This window comes from Aotus nancymaae, unplaced genomic scaffold (assembly GCF_030222135.1).
Source record: "Aotus nancymaae isolate 86718 unplaced genomic scaffold, 86718_ANA_hifiasm-v0.15.2.pri h1tg000059l, whole genome shotgun sequence".
Taxonomy (NCBI): Eukaryota; Metazoa; Chordata; class Mammalia; order Primates; family Aotidae; genus Aotus; species Aotus nancymaae.
Genome location: NW_026988473.1, coordinates 62,764,902 through 62,786,838, shown reverse-complemented (window position 1 = coordinate 62,786,838; position 21,937 = coordinate 62,764,902). Strand labels below are relative to the sequence as shown.

At 44.3% G+C, this 21,937-nt stretch overlaps 1 protein-coding gene across 1 annotated transcript in view; it reads left to right on the top strand.

Moving 5' to 3' along the window:
- Positions 1 to 21,937, top strand: part of TENM4 (teneurin transmembrane protein 4) — a 1,737,111-nt gene that overhangs the window by 1,414,328 nt on the left and 300,846 nt on the right. The window contains 2 exon segments of the mRNA XM_064365345.1: positions 13,564 to 13,622; positions 13,624 to 13,774. Of these exon segments, the coding sequence (XP_064221415.1) occupies positions 13,564 to 13,622; positions 13,624 to 13,774 (210 nt within the window).

Sequence of the window (21,937 nt, the reverse complement as noted above, 5' to 3'; positions counted from 1 at the left end):
TGCTTCTCTCCTGAATGGGAGCCCCACTTGACCCCTTACAAGTTGTGTATCGCTGCACAAGTCATATCACCTCTCCTAGCCTCAGTTTCTTTATCTGTCAAATGGGGGTAATGGCCATTACTCCTCCTCCTGGATGTAGTGAAGATCACAGGAGATCGTGGCTGTGAAATTCCTGTGTAGAGTGTAGAATAAAGACTACTCACATGCAAATGTTGTTTTTATTAGGAGTTCATTAGGTCAAATAGGTTGTAATATGCAGTGAGTACCCACTATATGTGGAATTACAATGTGGGCTGTGGCCATATGAATAAACCAGTCTTCTCCTTCAGGGAACTTGCTAATAAGAATACCCAGGCAGAGTGACCTTTAGTTTGCAGAATTTGCATATCTTTAACCTGGCCTCTGATAATGTCTTAAGGCTGATTTCCTGGCATTTACCTCATTCTTATGCTTCTCTAGTCCTGTTAGCTTCCTTGCTGTGGCTCAAATGAACTTGATCCTGCTGCAGCGACTTTGCAGTTGTGAGGCACTCTGCCTAAAATCTCTTCCCCCCAGGTGTCTGCTGGGCTCTCTCCTTCACTTACTTCAGATCTCTGCTTAAATGTCACCCCCTCAGGCAGGCCTTCTCTGACCACGCTATTTAAAATAGCACGCCCATGCCATCACTCCTAACCTCGTACCCACTTGACATCTTTGTATTAAGTTGGTGCAAAAGTAACTGTAGTTTTGCCATTACATTTAATGGCAAAAACCACAATTACTTCTGCATCAGCTTAATAATATTTATCACACTTGATCTGGTTCTGTGTAGTTATTTGCTTACTTGTTCATTGATGTTCTCTTTGACTAGAATGTAAGCTTCTAAGGGCAAGGGCTTTGTCTTCCTTGTCCATCAGTGATACTTAGAATACTGCCTGACAGAGTAAACATAAAACAAATTATTGGGGAAAAAAAGTACCTACAGTAATGAAAAGATAAATCAAGCTAAAAATCAGGCAACGGATCTGAATAGACATTTCTCCAAAGAAGATGTTCAAATGGAAAATAAGTATATGAAACTATGCCCCACATCATTTGCCATTAGGGGAAATTCAGATCAAACCACACACAGTGAGATACTGCTTCATACCCACTATAGTGGCTGGAATAAAAAAGTCAGATCATATCAAGTGTTGGCGAAGATGTGGAGAAATTGGCACCTTCATGCACTGCCAGTGGGCATTTAAAATGACACAGCCACATTGGAAGACAATCTGGCAGTTGCTTAAAAAGTAACAATACAATTGAGCAATTCCACTCCTAGGTATATACCCAAAAGAGGTAAAAACATACCCTCACACTCAAATATACGCACAAAGGTTTGCAGCAGCATTATGGATAATAGCCAAAAAGTGAAAACAATCCCAGTTTGAATCAACCCAAATTTCATAAATGGACAAACAAAACGTGGTAGATCCATACAATGCAATGTTATTTGTCAATGAAATGAAATGAAATCCTAAAACTTGCTTCAACTTGGATGCATGCTTGAGAAAACATTTCACTAAGTGAAAGAAGCCACAAAAGAGCACATATTATATGATCCCATTTTTATGAAATGCCCAGGATAGGCAAATCCGTAGGGACAGAAAGTAGACTATGTTGCAGGGAGTTGGAGGACAATAGGGAGTGACTGCTAATGAGTGTAGAGTTTCTCTTTAGGGTGATGAAATGTTCTAAGATGGATTGTGGTGATAGTTGCAATACTCTGTGAATATACTAAAACCCATTGGATTTACACTTTAGATGAGTGGCTTGTGTGGTATGTGAATTATGCCTCAACAAAGCTGACAGTTTTTAAAATTCAATGAATGTCTTCATGGAATATAACTGTGTCAAACAATCAGACTAGCTGGTAGGCCACCCTATGTGAAGACCAGACAAATCTAAGGGGTTCTCTTCTTAGTATTGAGGAGAACAGCTTTCCAGGCAGACCAGTGAAAGCAGAGGTCTGTTCCTGGCAAATGCTTTTTTAAAAAAAAATTTTTTAAGTCCCAGGGAAACATTTGAGGAGGAGAGCTAGAGATCAAATGATGAGCCTGAGAAATTTACTGCCTCCTGTTTTCCAAAGACCGTTTTTCTAGCATAAGTCACAGAGACAAATGGCCCGGGACCCGCTCCTGAAAATAACCACTGTCGAGGAGAGTTGACTTAGTGGGAGCTGCCTGGCCAGGGGAGTAAGACCCACAAGATTTAGTAGGCTGGAAAAGATCCGGGAGGCTGTGAGTCTGCCAAGCTCCTCTCATTAGGGACCCAAGGAAGAAACTGTCATCTTGGCTGACTTTTCTGTATATATATCTAATTCTGTTAAAAATAACATTTGTTGGTTTTTTTTTTTAAATCTCATCACATGTGTTACTTGAAAAAATTAGAATATATTTTTAAAATTCAGGAAAACAATTATTTCTAGTTTATTGCCCTAAGGTAACTGGTTTTAACATTTTTGTACAGATTGACCCATATACATGTTTCAACAAAAGTCAGAATTACTTTTTATATGGTTTCTCATCATGCTCTTTTTATATCCTATTTCCCAAGTCACTTCATATTCTCTACAAATATATCTTATAATATCTGTGTGATATCAACATTGTGCCTTCATTATGCAAGTAAGCATTTACTTTTTTTTTTTGAGACGGAGTTTCGCTCTTGTTACCCTGGCTGGAGTGCAATGGCGCGATCTCGGCTCACTGCAACCTCCGTCTCCTGGGTTCAAGCAATTCTCCTGCCTCAGCCTCCCGAGTAGCTGGGATTACAGGCATGCACCACCATGCCCAGCTAATTTTTGTATTTCTTAGTAGAGACGGGGTTTCACCTTGTTGACCAGGATGGTCTCGATCTCTTGACCTCGTGATCCACCCGCCTCGGCCTCCCAAAGTGCTGGGATTATAGGCATGAGCCACCGCGCCCGGCCAGCATTTACTTTTTAGCGTTAAGGATGTTTTTCCTTTTTAACCTTTTTTTTAATGTTTTACTTTTTACTGTTACGAATGACATGATAAATCCTTACAAGTAAATCTTTTGAGATATCATAATTTTAGGGATAAATTCCTAAAAGTAGAATTGCTCAGTTGAAAAGCTTTCACATTTTAAATATGTTTATATTAAATTATACTACTAATATTAATGTATAAAAATCTTACTTAAGAGGCCAGGAGTGATGGCTCATTTCTGTAGTCTCAGCACTTTGGGAGGCCAAGGTGGGTGGATCACGAGGTCAAGAGATCAAGATCATCCTGGCCAACATGGTGAAACCCTGTCTCTATTAAAATACAAAAATTAGCTAGGAGTAGTAGTGCGCGCATGTAGTCCCATGTACTCTGGAGGCCGAGGCAGGAGAATTGCTTGAACCCAGGAGGCAGAGGTTGTGGTGAGCTGAGATTGCATTACTGCACTCTCTCAAATAAAAAAAAAAAAAAAATTAATCTCAGAGATGAGAGCTCACTATGTTGCCCAGACTAGAATGCAGTGGCTATTCACAGGCACAATCACAGGGTATTGTGACCTTGAACTCCCGGGCTCAGGTGATCTTCTTGACTTAGCCTCCTAAGTAGCTGGGATCATAGGTGTAAGCCAAGTTCTTTTTATACTTTTAAAGTTTATTTTTAAAAATCTCATGAGAAAATGAAATAATAAAGGTGAAAATATTTGGCATATAGATGTTTATTTTTTTATTTTATTTTAATTTTTTTTTAAATAAAGATGGGGTTTCACCATGTTGGTCAGTCTGGTCTTGAACTCCCGACCTCAGGTGATCCACCCACCTCAGCCTCCCAAAGTGCTGGGATTACAGGCGTGAGCCACCACGCCTGGCCTGTCCAGTTATTAAAATAGAATACTACTCAGATTTTCCAAAAAGATAGATCTTGGTGGCTTAACAGATTGTATTACCAAATAGTATTTGTGTACCTGGTGAAACCTTGGAGAAGCCGTAGGGAAGGCAAGTTCTTTTTTTTTTTTGAGACGGAGTTTCGCTCTTGTTACCCAGGCTGGAGTGCAATGGTGCGATCTCGGCTCACCGCAACCTCCGCTTCCTGGGTTCAGGCAATTCTCCTGCCTCAGCCTCCTGAGTAGCTGGGACTACAGGCACGCGCCACCATGCCCAGCTAATTTTTGTATTTTTAGTAGAGACGAGGTTTCACCATGTTGACCAGGATGGTCTTGATCTCTTGACCTCGTGATCCACCCGCCTCAGCCTCCCAAAAGTGCTGGGATTACAGGCTTGAGCCACCGCGCCCGGCGAGATTAATTTTTTAAATAAATAAATAAAAATAAAAATAACTATATGTGCTAATTATAGAAAATTTTGAAGATATAAAAGCATATTAAAATTTTTAAATTGCCCATAACAGTGATAACCATTGTTAATGTGTTTTTTTTTTAATGTTTAACCAATCTTTTTTCCTATAAATTTATACAAATGTATTCATTCCGTAAATATTTTTAAGTATCTGCTTTGTTGGAGGAATCTGACTCTCCATTGTAACTCCAGTCATTTACATCTTTTTTTTTTTTTTTTTTTTTCTTGAGAGGGAGTTTCGCTCTTGCTACCCAGGCTAGAGTGCAATGGCGCGATCTCGGCTCACCGCAACCTCCGCCTCCTGGGTTCAGGCAATTCTTCTGCCTCAGCCTCCTGAGTAGCTGGGATTACAGGCACGCGCCACCATGCCCAGCTAATTTTTGTATTTCTTAGTAGAGACGGGGTTTCACCATGTTGACCAGGATGGTCTCGATCTCTTGACCTCGTGATCCACCCGCCTCAGCCTCCCAAAGTGCTGGGATTATAGGCGTGAGCCACCGTGCCCGGCAAGTCGTTTATATCTTACATTTTTTTCCATAGTCTCCTTTAATCCTCAGCGCAACCCCTTGAGGTGTAGACTATGGCTACTGCTATCTTTTGTGGGACCATAGAAGAATCCTAGAGAATATCCATCCAACAGAGAGAAAAGAACTTGCCCATGATCTTGGACTGCTTTGTTGACTTGCACCCAGCTATCTTGACCAGTATTCCATTGCTACAGACTGCAGCCTCTGATATGGAACTGAATCTATACTTCACTGCCCTAAAACAGGGTGGCCATGTAATTAATTGACCAAGTGAAGACATTTTGACATTAAAGGGGGAACTATTATTAATCAATGCAGGATAACAGATGTAAATTGGGGCTGTCACTGACAAACCCAAAAGAATAGTCACTCTAGATTTTCAGATTTCCAGCTCTTTGAAATGCTTAGCAGAAGTGGATTCCCATCCATTTCAAATAACTGGGAAAACCAGTTCTGCCACTCTGCTGAGCTGAGACTCTGAGTAAGACCAGAACACATAGATGAGCAATACCTGGTCCTTCTTTGGCAGGATAGTCTATTCAAGTGGTAGACAAGAACATAACTCACTGGAATAAAAAGCAGGGCATGATACCACTGCATTAGAATTCCTGACCCTCCACGAGCCCCAGACCTTTCTTCAGAAGGAAACCTCAGTTGTCTTCGGTTCCCCATCCTCTGCTCAGAACTGAGTATAATTTCACTTATTCAGTGAAGCAACTGACTGCCCTATGGCTAGCACATGAGGAAAAAAAGAATGCATTTGGTTTTAGGTGGAGAAACTAAAATGTTTCTGAAAAGGATGAATCTATCAGGGCGGTGTGCCACTGAGATGAGGTACCTGCTTAGGTCTAAGGATTTTGTTTTGCTTTCTTTCTAGGTGTCATTTATTGAGTAATGGCTGTGTGTTGGGCTAAGTGTTTTACATACAAGCCTGTAAATTACAGTACTGCCAGTTAAAAGGTTATTAGGAAGCTCTTCCGATAATCCAGGGAATTGCCTGGGAAGAAAGTGCCTTTCCTGCAGCCCACAGCTAGTGCTCATGTTTTACAGTTGAAGACTGACACTTTTCCATTGTGTAAACACACATGAATTTTTCTAGATGGGGTTTTATCCTAGACCAATAAGATTCTGTTTGGGCATTTAGATGGATTTCCCAGGACTGCTGAGCAAAGTGTTAAAAAGGACATTTTGTTAACGGTCTTTCTTTTTCACAGAGTAATAAACTTGTTCATCAGCTAGCCCTCACAATTTTAGTCCCATGGTACGTTCCAAAGATACACTAAGAATCCAGAATGGTAGAATGTTCTTCTTGGACAACTACTTTGCTCTATTTATCGGTTAGATTTCAAATGCAATAGAAAGCCACCATCACCAATTCACACAAGGATGTGAGTAACTGAAATTGTTTCTGCAGATCTTGGGATTCCCTTGTCTTGTGTTTTCTTTATGTATTAGTATAGTTTCCCTAACATGTTTCCCCCTTTTTTTTGATATCATCAAATAACACTTTGATAAAAGTGCAATTGGCAGGCTTGCAAATCTGTCATTGCTTCTTTCCCAAAACCTCCATGTTCTATGACAGACCTACAGCTGGGGAGATGGCAGAGGAAACCGGTATTGGCTGAGCCTTTACCGTGAGCATGCAGAGTGCTGGGCTCATGGTGGACATGTGAGATCACCAATCCTACAATTGTTTGCAGTGGGTATCATCACTCCTTTTTTTCTAAGGAGAAAATTAACACTAAGAGAAGTAAAGTGACTTATCAAAGGTCACATAGCCAGCAGTGACACTAGGCTTTGATCCTTGGTTTGCCCAATAGGAAGTTCATGGTCTTTCTGCTTTAGGTGTGTTTCCCTGATAAACATGCCTCTCCCTTTCCCTATGCCTGGTGGAAAATCCAAACCAGAGCTGATGAATTTCACTCTCGCCACCAGTTGGAAACAGCATTGAAGTTATGGGTTCTCATCTGGGTCTTATGACCGCAGACAAATTATTTCATTTCTCTAATCCCTCATTTCTTTACCTGAAAAATAGAGATGAATTTTCCTACTGAGAGTGTTTTAATGAAAATATCTTATGAAGAATCTGGGCCAGTTCCTGGCCTCCAGGAGAAGCTCTGTAAATGCCCCCACCTCTCTGCTAATATCAACCATACAGGTGTCTGTCTGCACTCCCTGTGTTAGTTCGTTTTGCATTGCTGTAAAATACTCCTAAGGCTGGAGCTTCTTTATAAAGAAAATAGCAGTCTGGGCAACCTGGCGAAACCTCGTCTCTCCCCAAAATGCAAAAAGTTAGCCAGGCGTGGTGGCACACACCTGTGCTCCCAGATACTCAGGAGGCCAAGGTGGGAGGATCACTTGAGCCTGGGAGACAGAGGTTGCAGTGAATGGAGATTGTTCCACTACACTCCACCCTGGGTTGACAGAATTAGACCCCATCTCAAACAAAAGGAAGGTTTATTTGGCTCATGGCGCTACAGGCTATACAAACATGACATCAGCATTTGCTTGGCTTCTGGTGAGGCCCCAGGAAGCTTTTACTCATGGCAGAAGGCAAAGGGAGAGCACATGTGTCACCTGGCAAGAGAGGGAGTATGAGAATAGGGAGCCAGAGAGAGGGGGGAGGTCCCAGACTCTTTAACCAGATCTCAAGTGAAGTAATAGAGCAAGAACTCATTCATTACCATGGGGGAGGGCACCACATCATTCATAAAGATCCACCCCTGTGATTCAACACTTCTCACCAGGCCCCACCTCCAACATTGCATGCGGATCACATTTCAACATGAGATTTGGAGGGGACAAATATCCAAACTGTATCACTCACTTTGATTCCTTCTTTTTCCATCCTCCTCTCCTATAAGCCAGAGCTGGGCTCACCGAGACCGCCTCACAAGACACCTGGATGGTTCCACTCCACCCTTCACTGGTCCTCTGGATTGTTGGAGTTGGGTGTGATGAGGTTCATTTCAGTCATCCCACTTATCTTTACCACAGACATAGTAGAAGCTTCTACAATGCCAGGTTCCCTTCAGCTGATAACCAGGACATGTGAGAGGGCACACCTGCACCCCAGTCCCATAGAATCAGGCATCCTCATTTGCCCACTTGAATGTGCATCTGAGCCCCACCCAAAAAGCAAGCTTATATCATCTGGGTTTTCAACATCCCTGCCGAGCTGAGCCATTTAGAAAGGAGATCTAGGTGACTCAGCCGTTGCCTTATGTTTAAGGAGCAGATCATTCTTTGTTTTTTATTTTATTTTTTATTTTTTGAGATGGACTCGCTTTGTTGCCCAGGCTGGAGTGCAATGGAGCAATCTTGGCTCACTGCAACCTCCACCTTCTAGGTTCAAGCGGTCCTGTCTCAGCCTCTGGAGTAGCTGGGATTACAGGCATGTGCCACCATGCCCGGCTAATTTTTTTTTTTTTTTTTTGTATTTTTAGTAGAGACGGGGTTTCTCCATGTTGGTCAGGCTGGTCTCGAACTCCTAACTTTAGGTGAGCAGCCTACCTCAGCCTCCCAGAGTGCTGCGATTACAGGAGTGAGCCACTACACTCGGCCCACAAGAGCAGATATTTCTAGAGTACAGCCCTGGTCTTAGCACTTTCCTGCTTTAAAAATATCCACGACTCCCCAATTAAGATCTAATTTTACTTTTTCTGGTGTTCTCATTCCTGTCTCATTTCTCACTACTGTCTTTACATAGACCTGTTGTACCATAATCAAGGTACTCTCCTTCCTTCCTGCCTTCCTTCTAGGCTTTCTTCATCTAACAAATATGTACTACTGTTTTCTATGTACAAGACACTGTACTAGGCACATATGGTAATGGCAAGACAAGCTAGTGGGTGGACATAGACAAGTAAATACTGCAGGGTGAGAAATGTTGGAACAGGGAGAGTCCAGAGAGCTGTGGGAGCACCTAGAGTGGGTGCCAAATGCAGGCTTGAAGCATCAGGAAAGCCTTCTTGAAGGAGGAGATCATGAAGTCAAACCCTAAGGATGGGTGGAAGCTAAGAGATATATAGGGTGGTAGTTGTGAGGAGGAGGGAAGAGGAAAGGAAGTGCCCCAGGGAGAAGGAACAAGCTTACTTTTGTCCTTGTGCTCCATGGGTTGCCATTCAGATAGATTTAATGCAACAAGTGCCCTAGAGCTCTGCGAACTTGGCAAAAGGAGAGCAGTGAGTCCGTGGAAATGAGAGCAGGCCAGTGTGTCTTGGCAAGTCTCGGTGGACTTGGTAAGGGGAAGCTAATGGTAACTATGAGACTTAGGAGGTAAGGAGACAGGGGAGACAGATTGCTAGAGACCAGGTGCAGGATGAGGGCTTTAGGCTGAAGTGTTCCTCCCTCTGCCGCAGATATTAATGCCCCCATCTCTTCTCATTGAAATCCGCCAAGGTTCAATAAAGCGTTTCTCAGTTCCTACAGTTGAAATGAGCCCCCCAGTTCCTTGCACTGGGCTGCGGTTCTGTTCTGACAGTCCTACCTCTGCCCTGCCAAGACCTCCTTGTATGTTCTCCCTCCCCTCCTCCAGCTCCCTTGCAGCTCTGCTTCCTAATTGTTTTGTTATTGTTGTTGGTTTTGCTTTGTTTTGTTTTGTTTGAGATAGAGTCTCGCTCTGTAGTCCAGGCTGGACTGCAGTGGCGTGATCTTGGCTCACTGCAACCTCCGCCTTCCGGGTCCCAGTTCCAGCAATTCTCTTACCTCAACCTCCCAAGTAGCTGGGATTACAGGCACGAGCCACTATGCTCAGCTAATTTTTGTATTTTTTAGTAGAGACGGGGTTTCAGCATGTTGGCCACTATGGTCTTGAACTCCTGACCTCATGATCCACCCGCCTCAGCCTCCCAAAGTGCTCGGATTACAGGCGTGAGCCACTTTGCCTGGTCTTATGCTTCCTAGTTGTATCTCCCTCACCTTCCAGCCCAATCACTGAGTGTTTAGAAAATGTTTGTGGAATGAAACAGGATTTGCCATACATTCATATCATATACTGTTTTTATAAAAAAGAAAAGATGAAGACAGTTAGTGTCCCTCACTTTACATGTACATATTTATGCATAGCAACATATAATGTTTATTATAGGTGTTTACTGGCTGCCACACATGGTTCTCAACATGTTACTTATTTTAATTTCTTTCATCCTCAGAGCAACTTAGAAATGAGTAGGCACTCTTTAAAAAAAAAAAAAAATTCTTTATAAAGGTGTAGAAACCGAGATGCAAAGGGCAGTGTAATTTGCCCAAGGTCACTGAGCTGCAAGTAATGGAACTGGATTTCAAATGTAGGCAGTCTGGCTCCAGAGCCTGTACTCTCAATGTGACCCGACCCTGCCCCTGTACATGGTGAATTGGTACAGCAGTGCATTTTCATACACGTATTCCAAGCACTCGTGTATTCGAATATGTGTATGAATATGTGCATGCATTAAAAAACATATACTAAAAATAAATTGGAAATAGATGAGTTGAAAAAATATTTTCTAATATTTTCTTGCATCCTAGGAAATAGTTCTGGGTACGCTACCTTGGAAACCACTTAAATTCAAAGTTGCCAATGAATAAGAGGAAGGAAATTCACGTTTCCAATAATATCTGTACCTCACAGAAACTCTGCGCACTTACTAAAGGCCTGGCACCTTGTTAGGGGCTCCTGTATATTGGTTATGAATATTCAGAGCAACCCAGAGGCCTGAGGAGAGACCAGGGAATTCATGGGAGAAAGAAGAGGCAGGCATGAGGCCTGGGAGGGTGCAGTGCCATTCTCAGCCCAGGGTCCATGAAGTTTTATGATGGAACATTTTACTTAGTTCTGGAAATATTTATTTCGTAAAGCTTGACTGATTTACTCAGGAAGAGGCTGTAACAAGCACCCTGGACCAACATATCATGTTTCTTAATTTTTGTCTGAAATTCTAACAACTCAGCATGGTATGGGACTGGTTATCTTAAGCTCATCAGAAGCTCCGATTGAAGATTATATTGTGTCTTTGGTTAATAAGAGATGAGGAAATGAATGTATATTGGCTTAATAAATATGGCCTGAAAGACAGCATCTTTCCCAAACTGGAACCATTGCGGGAGTCATGAATGGGGTTCTTGGCGGGGTGATTTTGTTACCTTTAATATACATTTGGTGAGCAATAACCGCTTGAGCATGCATATCATGTACTCATATACATTATCTTTAGCCCTCACAGCAGCTATATTAAATAAAGGTAGGGGTTGCGGGTAGGCAAATTACAAATGAGGAGCCAGGCGCAGTGGCTCATGCCTGTGATCCCAGCACTTTGGGAGGCCAAGGCGGGCAGATCGCTTGAGGTCAGGAGTTTGAGACCAGCCTAGCTGACATGGTAAAACCCTGACTCTACTAAAAATACAAAAGTTAGTGAGGCCTGGTAGCCCACACCTGTAATCCCAGCTACTGGAAAGGCTGAGGCAGGAGAATCACTTGAACCCAGGAGGCAGAGGTTGCCCTAAGCTGAGATCATGCCACTGCACTCCAGCCTGGGTCACAGAGACCATGTCAAAAAAAAAAAAAATTACAAATGAGGAACTGGAATTAGTTTTCCTAATATCATAAAACTAATAGGAGGTAAGCCTGTGATACAAACCTCAATTCTGTTGAACTCCAAAGCTCACTCCAGAAAAGCAGTGTACCCCCAAGACTATACTGTATACTTTCATGTAGGAGACAGATACAGAAAAATAGAAATATAGCAGACCAGATATATCAGAACTGAAGACAAGGTTAATTTAGAGAAGGGAATGTGGAATGCTCAGCCCTCTAGCCCCAGGTGGTCAGTGGTGTCAGGCAAGGCAGGTGCTCAAGGTGAATCAGGAATGCTGGCTTAAAAGACTGTACGGTGAATCATAGCCTGAATTTTTAGGTAAAGAAACCAAAACACAGAGGGAGAAGCCACCCAGAGATTGTACCTTGGTCATTGATTTCTTCTTACTGAATTTCTAATATCAACCAGCCAAGTGGCACACACAGCAACTCTGTAAAATGCCACATAAAGTTAAGTTCAGGGGTTGACCTTAAGAGTCATGAAACCTGGGGCCAGGCGCAGTGGCTCATGCCTGTGGTCCCAGCACTTTGGGACGCCGAGGCAGGCGGATCACAAGGTCAAGAGATCGAGAGTATCCTGGCCAACATGGTAAAACCCTGTCTCTACTAAAATACAAAAGTTAGCTGGATGCAGTGGCATGCACCTGTAGTCCCAGCTACTCGGGAGGCTGAGGTGGGAGAATCGCTCAAACCTGGGAGACAGAGGTTGCAGTAAGCCGAGATCACATCACTGCACTCCAGCCTGGTGACAGAGTGAGACTCCATCTAAAAACAAAAGAGTCATGGAACTTGCAAAATCCTACAGGATTTGGTGACTGTGAACCAAGTGGGCTGCTTTTGTGTGGACAGACCACGAAAAGCTTCCCACCCTACCCTGCAAATAATCAGCAGCTGTCTGTGCCACCTCCCCCTTCCAGCCTCACTGAACCTTAAGATGGCACGCCTGGGCTGCGTTATGTTTCCTAAGGTTCAGTCTGTTTGAAAAGCTGGATAGATATGACTATGTTATAAACCTTCTGTCACTCAAGGTGGGAGAAAATGAGCAGGACTTGCTGTAAGTGGGTGCCTTGTCTTGTACTGTATACTTTTATATGTCTGTGCTTATGTTCTGTAGACGATGTACTGCACATGTTGAAAGGCCAGCCACAGATAAGACTGCAAATTGTCTGAGCTCAAAGTTCTTGTCCCAAGCTATCACCTCCTTCTGAAGAGTTGAGAGTTTGCTCATAGAACTATAGAGAGCTGAGTTTTAGAACCATGGCATGATAGAAAAGTTGGAATCAGACTGACTGACTTAGAGCATTTTGGAACTCAGAGAATGTTAGTGTACTAAAATTACAGAATGTTCTCATCTTTGAAGATTAGAACTTAAGAATTCTAGTATGTGAGAATCCCTAGAATTAAGCTAGTCAACAAATACTTCCATAATGCCTACTAAGTGCCTCCAGGCACTATGTTAGATTCTGGATATAAAGACATGAACAAAATGACATCCAGAGAATGTCAGAATTTAAGAATCTTAAAATATAAGATTCTTAGAAAACTAAAGCATTGCTGTGTTGAAATCCTAGACTGCCAAAGGTAGAGTGAAGCCTTGGATTATTCTCTCCAGCTCTCTCTACTTTTTTACAAGCCCTGGGCCTGTTCCAGGCAGGTCGGAGTAAAATCTCACTAAGAAGAACATCATTTCAGTTCGGTGACATTGGCCAGCTTATAGGGGTTCAGGGATCACCCAGTCCTCACTGCTGCTTTTATCAGTGAGGCCACTGAGGCTCAGAGAGGGGCAGCTGTTTGATAGATCACACAGCCCAGTCAGGATTAGACCGCGGGTTTTCAGGTGTGTCTTAAAAAATAGGCAGAACAGAAAAGGCTTTCCATGTGTTTCGGAGCTTCCCTCTTTGCCAGCCTGCACTGAGGCCCCAGCTCTTCAGAAGGAGTTTGCAGCAACTTTCTCCGCGGAGGCATCAGCCCCGCCCCCGGCCCACGTGTGCAGTAGATCGCCCTGTGTCGGGAGCACCCCCTCCCGTTGATGTGTGTTTTATTTTGCTCCCTCCCCCTCCCCGTGTGCCTCAAAATCAATTTTCATTATTTTTTCTGTCTGTGTTTGTCTTTGTGGTTCGCAGGTGCTCCCTTGCATTGTTCATCCGCTTCATCAACCCCTATTGAGCAGTCCCCCTCCCCGCCCCCCCTCCCCTCCGGCCAATGAGAGCCAGAGGCGGTTGCTAGGCAACGGTGTGGCCCAACCAACCCCGGACTCAGACTCTGAGGAAGAGTTTGTCCCTAATTCATTCTTAGTTAAAAGTGGCTCCGCCAGCCTGGGGGTCGCGGCGAACGGTAAGTCCCTCTCTCTTCCTACTTTTGCGGGTTTGTTTTTAAAAATGTCCTGTCGTTGCGAATGCCTGCTTGGGCCGTTTGCGGGGGCGGAGGGGCCTGGTGCATGGTGGGCTCCGGGGTAGTCGGGGGCCTGGAGCGGCTCCGCGGTCTCGGGCAGCCCCGCTCCGGCCCCGCGGCACCACTGGAGTGTGCAGGGGCTGGGGGGTTGCTTCTGTCCCCAACCCCCATGACAGACATCAGAGAGGCAGATGCAAGGACAAAGACGCACAGACAGACATCATGAGAAGGAAACATCAGGTGGAGGCCCAGACAGGTAAAGGTGGAGACAGATCAACACAGGAAGGAAACAAAAAGTTTAAGACATAGGTAACACCGACCAACTACCTCCTCTGTACCAGGGACTGTGCCAGGCACTGTCACAACCCTGCCCAGGAGACTCAGTATTTTAGTGTCCCCATTCTCATTGGAAAAACTGACAAGTGTTAGCCCATTACCCATAGAACAGCGCTGGCTTTAAAAGTTCTCCACTTTCACAGAACCTGGATGCAAGCGGCCCTGAAGTCCCAGGCAGCTGCAGGGCTAAATGCTGGCTGCAGACAGAGCCACTGGGAGTAAGCCTGGATCTGCAAGCTCTCTTATTCTGAGCTCTGCCCTGGCGTTCTTAAGGTGGGAGGCGGGGTGTGGTGAAAGAGCACCAGGGTGACCAGGTCTTAGCCCCTGATCAGGTGCTGCTAGACTTGAGCAAAGGTGCTTGCCCTCTCTGTCCAGCAGAGGCCAGTCCACTTCTTTGCAAGGAAACCCCAGAAGGAATTCAAACATCTAAGAGATGGGGCATGGTGTACATGAGGTAATAACCTAGGCTCACCTTAATAGCCCCAGGATTTCCTGATGCTAGGAGAAGGAGAGCGGAAATGAAACTGTTTCCCCACATGTAGCTGTAGGTTGGCAAACATTTATTTATAAGTGCCTGTGTGGTACTAAATTCCAGGCCAGATTCTGAAAAAGGAGGCAGAGGTTCAAAGACAATCTATGGACTCTGGAATCAGACATCTTTGAATTACATACAAGCTTCATTGCTGTGGGACATTAGACAGATCACATGGCCTCTCCAAGTTTATTTCCTCAAGGGTAAAGTGGGCATTGTAGTGCCCACCTCATGATGAGCACCCATCATAGTGCCTGGAACAGAGAAGGAGTGTGGTAAATGTGACTTATTACCTAGTCATCGCCACCTGCCTCTAGGGGATTTACAGACAGCCTGTCTGTGAAAGCTCCCAGCACACTGCCTGGCACTTGGGGATGCTCTAAGAAATATCAGATGCCATCTTTTCTCTTGGGAGTACATCATTACAGCCCAACGTGGCAAAGGAGGTAGGAACCTAGTATGTTCTGTGACCAGGGAGGGAGTCTCTCCTCTGTCTGAGAGAATTAGGAAATGCGTCCTAGAGGAGGTGCTCACAGGACTCTAAGGAATTAGTGAGGTGTGCCAGAGATTACCAAGGGTGTTGTGAGCAGAGGGAACACACAAAGAGTTTGAGGTGGGGACATGGGAAGCCTGCCCCAGCCCTTTTAAACCTGGGAGTCTGGGCAGTAAATAGGTGTGAACCTTGGAAGGGTATGGAAGGCCATGTGGTGAAAGTCACCTGAGCTCTTTTAGGTACTGGGTTGAGGCCCTCCCCAACCCTCCTTTTCTAGCCAGGACCTCCCTGCATCTGCTCTCTGAACATCAGAGAGATCTTTGTCCTTGATGATTCTCTTCTGACAGGATTTTACACCCTGCATTCTCCATGACCAGACCCAAGCCTACCTCCAGGGTATTTTTCCTCAGTGCTCCCTGAGGTAGGGTTGTTTTTTTGATGGCTCAGTGTCCTGCTTCTCTATGCCTTTTATAGCTGCCTGTGTTTCAAATGATGCATAGAAACACAGGAACCCTGGGTTGGGGGCGAGGAGACCTGGTTTTGGACCCAGCTCTGTGGCTCACTGGCTGTTTGTCCTTGGCAAATCACTGTCTCTTTCTAAGCCTCAGTTTCCCCATTTTGCCAATGATGGAGCAATCTCTAAGGTACCCTAGTTTTAGGAGTGCCATGTGAAACTGACAGAGTTGTTCATGCCAGTAGCCTTCTTAATAAGCTTATGGGGTGGGGGGAAATACATATATTTGTGTATGTGTGTATATATGTGTGTGTGATGATGTTCTTTGTTCATTTCTGAGTGACTGAGCCTTACAAGTAGAAGAGAAGGCAAGAGATTAAAGTCCTTAATCTCTTCCTTTGCAAATTAACTGAACAAGAGCAATTACTTTGTTGCAAGTTCTAAGGCAAATTGATGGCATTATTGCATTATTGATGTGCAGGGAAGGAGATGGGGGACTTTCGCCTGCAGCTGTCTGCTCAGTGGTGCTCCTCCATGCTCCTGCACCCAGGGGACCTTGTCACTTGGGATCACTTCCCCAGGCCCTTGCTTTGAGTGTCATTATAAAAGTTGGTAATAAGCATGTCCCATGTCTGATGAGAGAGTCTGGGTCCTTACTGGTCTGCTGCTCTGGAGTTGGGATCATGAGAGAGCTCAGTGAGTCTCTGCCAGGGCTGGACCCTGCCTACTGCCTTCCTGTCTCCTGAAACCCAAAACCAAGGATCTTCTGTGAGCTGGTACTGGTGTGGACCCAGCACTAGTGCGTGAAGATGAGAGGTTATTGGTACATAGTGGGCCTAATACATGTTTTTAGGGTTTTATTCGATTTTTTTTCATGGAAAAAAATGTGAAATTATTTTAATGGAATGATCTTTATTGTTTTTGCCAATTATAAAAGTAGCAGTGCTTATTAACATTCAAATAATATGGAAAGGTAAAATGTTAAGTTCTCTTATAATCCTTCCTCCCAGAGATAACTGCTTTTAACAGTTTGGCACGTGGTCTTTCAGAGACTTTTAATTTAGTGTTAATTTAATGAGTGAGTGAATTAATCAATGAGCAGGCAATGCTTAAGGACCACAGTGGAGCAGAGAGAGCAATGACTATAGAAACAAGCCTGAAATTGGATCCAGATGTGCAACTCTAGGCAATGTTTCCAGCCTCTGAGATCATCAGTTGCTCCATCTGTGAAATGGGAGAAAACCTTCCAAGGTTGTTCTGGTGTTTTAAAAAGATCAAGCTGATAAAACTTTTCTGTCTCATCCCTATTTCCAGTACCCCCATCTCCTTCCACCAATTTAAGACTTTAGAAGACCGCCTTCAACAGAGCAATTGTTTTAGGGCAGGCTTCCTCCAATACTGCATTCAGATTGTATTTTAAATGGCAAAAGGTGCCTCTCTGGCCCTTAAAGGGTGGAAATGAGATCGTTTCCTGTGGTGGGAGCTGAGGCTTTTGGAGCCAGCCTTCCCAGCAGCTTGCGCTGGACTCTCCAGCATCAGCCCCAAAGGCCGTCTGCCCACAGCTGTGTCAACTCCAGCCTGAGCTGCCATCCCGGGTCTGCTAGGCCTCAGAGCTGCCCTGCTAAAATCCCCAAGTAAAGTGCAAAGAGGAACGTGGGGTATCACAGAACAGTTCATTGTCCCTGCGGAGAAGAAAACAGGGGAAGTAGCTTCTTCTCTGATCAAAATCCTAATCCTTCCCCAAGGGTAATCATCCAGAAATCACTGATATATATAAAGAAAGATTTCACTAAAATATCAACTAGTCACAGTTGAAAAAGCAAAGGAAGTGGTTAGGATTAAGTAGGTCCCTACCCCATAGAAACTTTTCAGAATAAATATTAAATGTCTCATCTAAATTCTAAAGCAAAGGGGCTTTAAAAACTTGGGGGTTGGGGCCGGGCTCGGTGGCTCACGCCTGTAATCCCAGCACTTTGGGAGGCTGAGGGGGGCGGATCATGAGGTCAGGAGATTGAGACTATCCTGGTCATGGAGAAACCCTGTCTCTACTAAACTACAAAAAATTAGCTGGGCATGGTGGTGCATGCCTGTAGTCCCAGCTACTCAGGAGGCTGAGGCAGGGGAATCACTTGAACCCAGGAGACAGAGGTTGCAGTGAGCCGATACCGTGCCACTGCACTCCAGCCTGGCAACAGAGCAAGACTCTGTCTCAAATAAAAACAAAAATACAGGCCGGGCGCGGTGGCTCACGCCTGTAATCCCAGCACTTCGGGAGGCCGAGGCGGGTGGATCACTAGGTCAAGAGATCGAGACCATCCTGGTCAACATGGTGAAACCACGTCTCTACTAAAAATACAAAAAATTAGCTGGGCATGGTGGCGCGTGCCTGTAATCCCAGCTACTCAGGAGGCTGAGGCAGGAGAATTGCCTGAACCCAGGAGGCGGAGGTTGCTGTGAGCCGAGATCGCGCCATTGCACTCCAGCCTGGATAACAAGAGCGAAACTCCGTCTCAAAAAAAAAAAAAACAAAAATACAAAAACTTGGGGGTTAATATTTAAGAGTGTCAGGGAATAGATAGCTCAGAGAAGGCTGTCAGTTTCTCAAAGCTTAGGTGAGGTGGGGGTGGGTAGGAGAATTTATATTTAATAAGAACTTTCTATGTGCTCCAAGTCTTTTTTATAAAATATGCATTACCGCATTTGAATCAATTTATGTCCCTTTCACTGTTTAGGAAACTGAGGCCCAATAAGGGGCAGTGGCTTGCCCACTGGCCATTGGTCTTATAAGGGGCATGGAAGAGATTCAGACCCAAGCCTGTTTGACTCCAGAGCCCCCAAATGTTTTTCCTTCTGGTGCTTTTTTGTTTGGTTTCAAATATCAGATCCTGTTATTTCTGTCTTCTCCTTAGTAGGAGTTTGAAGAGGATAAGAGGAATTCCACCAAAGAAAAGCTGGTTTTAAAAGAATTCCAAGGTGTTGGATTCCTGTTACCTCACAAACCTTTATGAAGTACCTATTATATGAGATGAATCAGACCAGATGACTGGGCATCAAATTTTGGTGTAGCAAGGTCGGTAGCGGTGGCTCACACCTGTAATCCCAGCACTTTGGGAGGCTGAGGCAGGTGGATCACGAGGTCGGGAGTTCAAGACCAGCCTGGCCAAGATGGTAAAACCTTACTCTACTAAATATTACAAAAATATTAGCAGGGTACTGTGGCAGGCGCCTGTAATCCCAGCTACTCAGGAGGCTGAGGCAGGAGAATTGCTTGCTCCCAGGAGGCAGAGGTTACAGTGAGCTGAGACTGTGCCAATGGACTCCAGCCTGGGCGATGAAGTAAGACTCCATCTCAAAAAAAAAAAAAAAAAATTGGTGCAGCTTCTTGAGAGCCAAGCTTTGGATGCTGGGCTGTCCATGGCTATTTTCTCAGCACTGGGTCCTTCCTGTTTTGCCTTACAGAGTTCTCACTGCTCAGCATCACTGTTGTTTGGCAGTTTCATTGACTTTCTCAGGTCTTAAGCAGCTGGGATTATTTTGTTTTGACTACCAATCCAGTGGAGGAGTGTTTATTTTTCTTTCTAAATGGGAAACACTGCTATGTTTGTAAGCTCCTTCTAAAAGTGTTTTCTTAAAACAAAAAATTCAACTTAATTTAGACCCTATTCAGAGTCCCTGGGGGAGTCAACTGAGGTCCTTTTAAGTCAGTTTGTGAAATTAGAAAGCAAAATTGTGCTCGTTCCTAACAGTTGAAAGGAAGGTCCAGTGAGATTTTTGTCTTCTTTCACTATGAATTTTGTGGAGCCTGTGTTTTTGTTGTTGTTTCATGCCAAGTGCAATTACTTGGATCTGCTTATTTACCTAGTTCTGAGGGTAAAGAACATTGAGGTATGTAAAATTTTCAGCAATTTTGTTCACCACTTCTCTCAATTAACTCTCTTGCATCAAAAGACCCTTGTTGGTAAATAAATTCTTATTACACCAGCTATGTATAGCAAAGTAAAGTACCTAACTCCTGTTGGCAAGACAAATTGATTTCTTCCTTTATTCATTCATTCATGATGACATTTTAAATGTTGGTGGATGTTTTCCAGAGAGATGAGGGATGAAGGGTATTCTAAACAGAGAGACCCTTTAAAACATGTATTTAATTTATGGGGTAAAATTTCTTAAATGAAACCCTTAGAATCAGAAACACTTTAGAATTTGGAAATGTTCAGATTTAAGAAAGAAAAGAGAGTACATATTCTGTATTTTTCCTAACACTCGTACAGTAATCAAATACATCACTATTTCTGCTGTAAAACATAAATAGTTATACTCATGGGATTTTAAAATGACTCCTAGCCTCATGTCAGTTCAGGTCAGGTTTTGCCATTAAATGAGTTTTGTTTAAACATTTAGTCTCAGAGTTCTGGGGTTTCAAAATGGTGGTTAATAGACGGTGATCCTGAATTGTGCCTTCTTAAAAAGTGAAGGAACCGGAGCTCAGAAAGATTTAGCGACTTGCTCATGGTTGTAGAGATAACTAGATAATTTGAAAATCAGAAGGCATGATACAGGTGCAAGCTGCTGACCAGGAAGCTCTGTAGATGTGCTTATTGTTTATCCATAACCACTGCTTAGAAAGGCCTGACCCCTATGCTATAGAAATGAGAGTTCAGGGGGCCAGCACCAGCAGGCTGGGTGGCTCTCAGGCCTGGAAATTCAGCCGGAAAGAGGCCAGGTGGTCAGAAGTCTAGAACTTGGCAACTCTGAGTTGATAAGGAGCATTTTCTGACAAGCCCTCTGCGTCTGGCCCCCTTTCTTTGATGCCCCACTGTCTTCTGTACTGACTCCTCCCTAACAGGCTGGGACTAGTTATTCACATGTCTGGTTTCCTTGTGCAACTCCCAGTTCCTAGAGGTAGGCCTTGTGGACAGTATATCCAGGGCTGAGCACAGTGCCCTGTGTATGTGCTCAAATCAAAATTGAAAAAAAAAAGGTTGATTTCCTTTCTTCCTTCTTTCCACCAGCACCCCTACACACATGCACAGCAATAACCCTAGGAACTTGGCACTGAGGCACATACATGATACAGCTGTGGAGAGTCACAGAGATGAAGCGATTTGCCTAAGTGCAGAGTCAAGATTCAAAGCATGGCCCCAGACCCCAGTGTCCTTTCCACTCTACCAGGTGCCTCCCTCAACTAGACAAGCCCTCACCTGTGGCCTCCCACCTGGGGCAGACCATTCTGCCCCCAATTGAGGGCAGTGGTGACAACCTCACAGGTGTCACTTCTGTTTTTATACTGTTGACAAAGCCCTTTTTTATACATTACCTCAGGGAAACTCTGGTGACTCTAATTTAATTCCCACATTGGCTTTCTAGGAGGTAAGGCTTCTTCCTGACCTTTCAAAATAAACAGGTCACATTTTGAATTAATGTAACTGAACATCCTGGGAGAACCAGGGCCCTCTAATTAGTCACTCATGTGACACTATTGTAGACTTTTTGCAGTTCCTTTTCCACTAATTTCCCCAAATACCACTGCATTAAAAGGTACAAAAATAACATTTTTCATGTATGGCTTGATTGGACCTAGGAATTCCTAGACCACCCCCCGAGGAAGGCACATTAGCTATGATGTCCAGGCTTTTTTTTTCCATCTGGAAACTAAGCCTGGTTTGTGTCCCTGTTGAAATGTTCGTGGCCTGCTCCATGGATCCCTGTGGACGCCAGACCACATTTTAAAGCATCTCCTGACACTTCAGGGCCCAGACTGTGGAAGAGGCACCTGGAAAGAGGCCAAGGAGAGTATGGGAGATTAGTAGAACTAACATTTGTGTACCCTCTCATTCCCAAAGCTTGTTCTCCTCTGTCATCTCACTGGATCCACGGAAAAGTCCTGTGAGGCTGGAGGAATGTGTAGGATAGTGAACATTGTGTCCACGTGAGAAACAGGCTCAAGGAGAAGCAGCTTAGCACAGAGCTGCTCCTTGGCCACAGGGCTTGGAACTAGTTTGGGCTTTGTTCATGGACGGTCAGTCCAACACGTGATGCTCACTGCCATCATGTGAGGCTCGCTGTCATCATATAATGAGGCCCGCTGCTGTCATGTGAGCTCAGTTTCCCAGTTATAAACCTCATCATGAAAACCTGCTTACAGAGAGGCACAGGCCTGGGGGCAGGAGATCTGCTTTGACCCCAGCTCTGCGTCTAGCCTGCTGTGTCACCTTGCAAGAGCCTCGTCCATTGGTTCCTCAGCTTTCTAGTCCAAGCAGTGAGAGAACTCAATGAAACCAGCATTTCCCA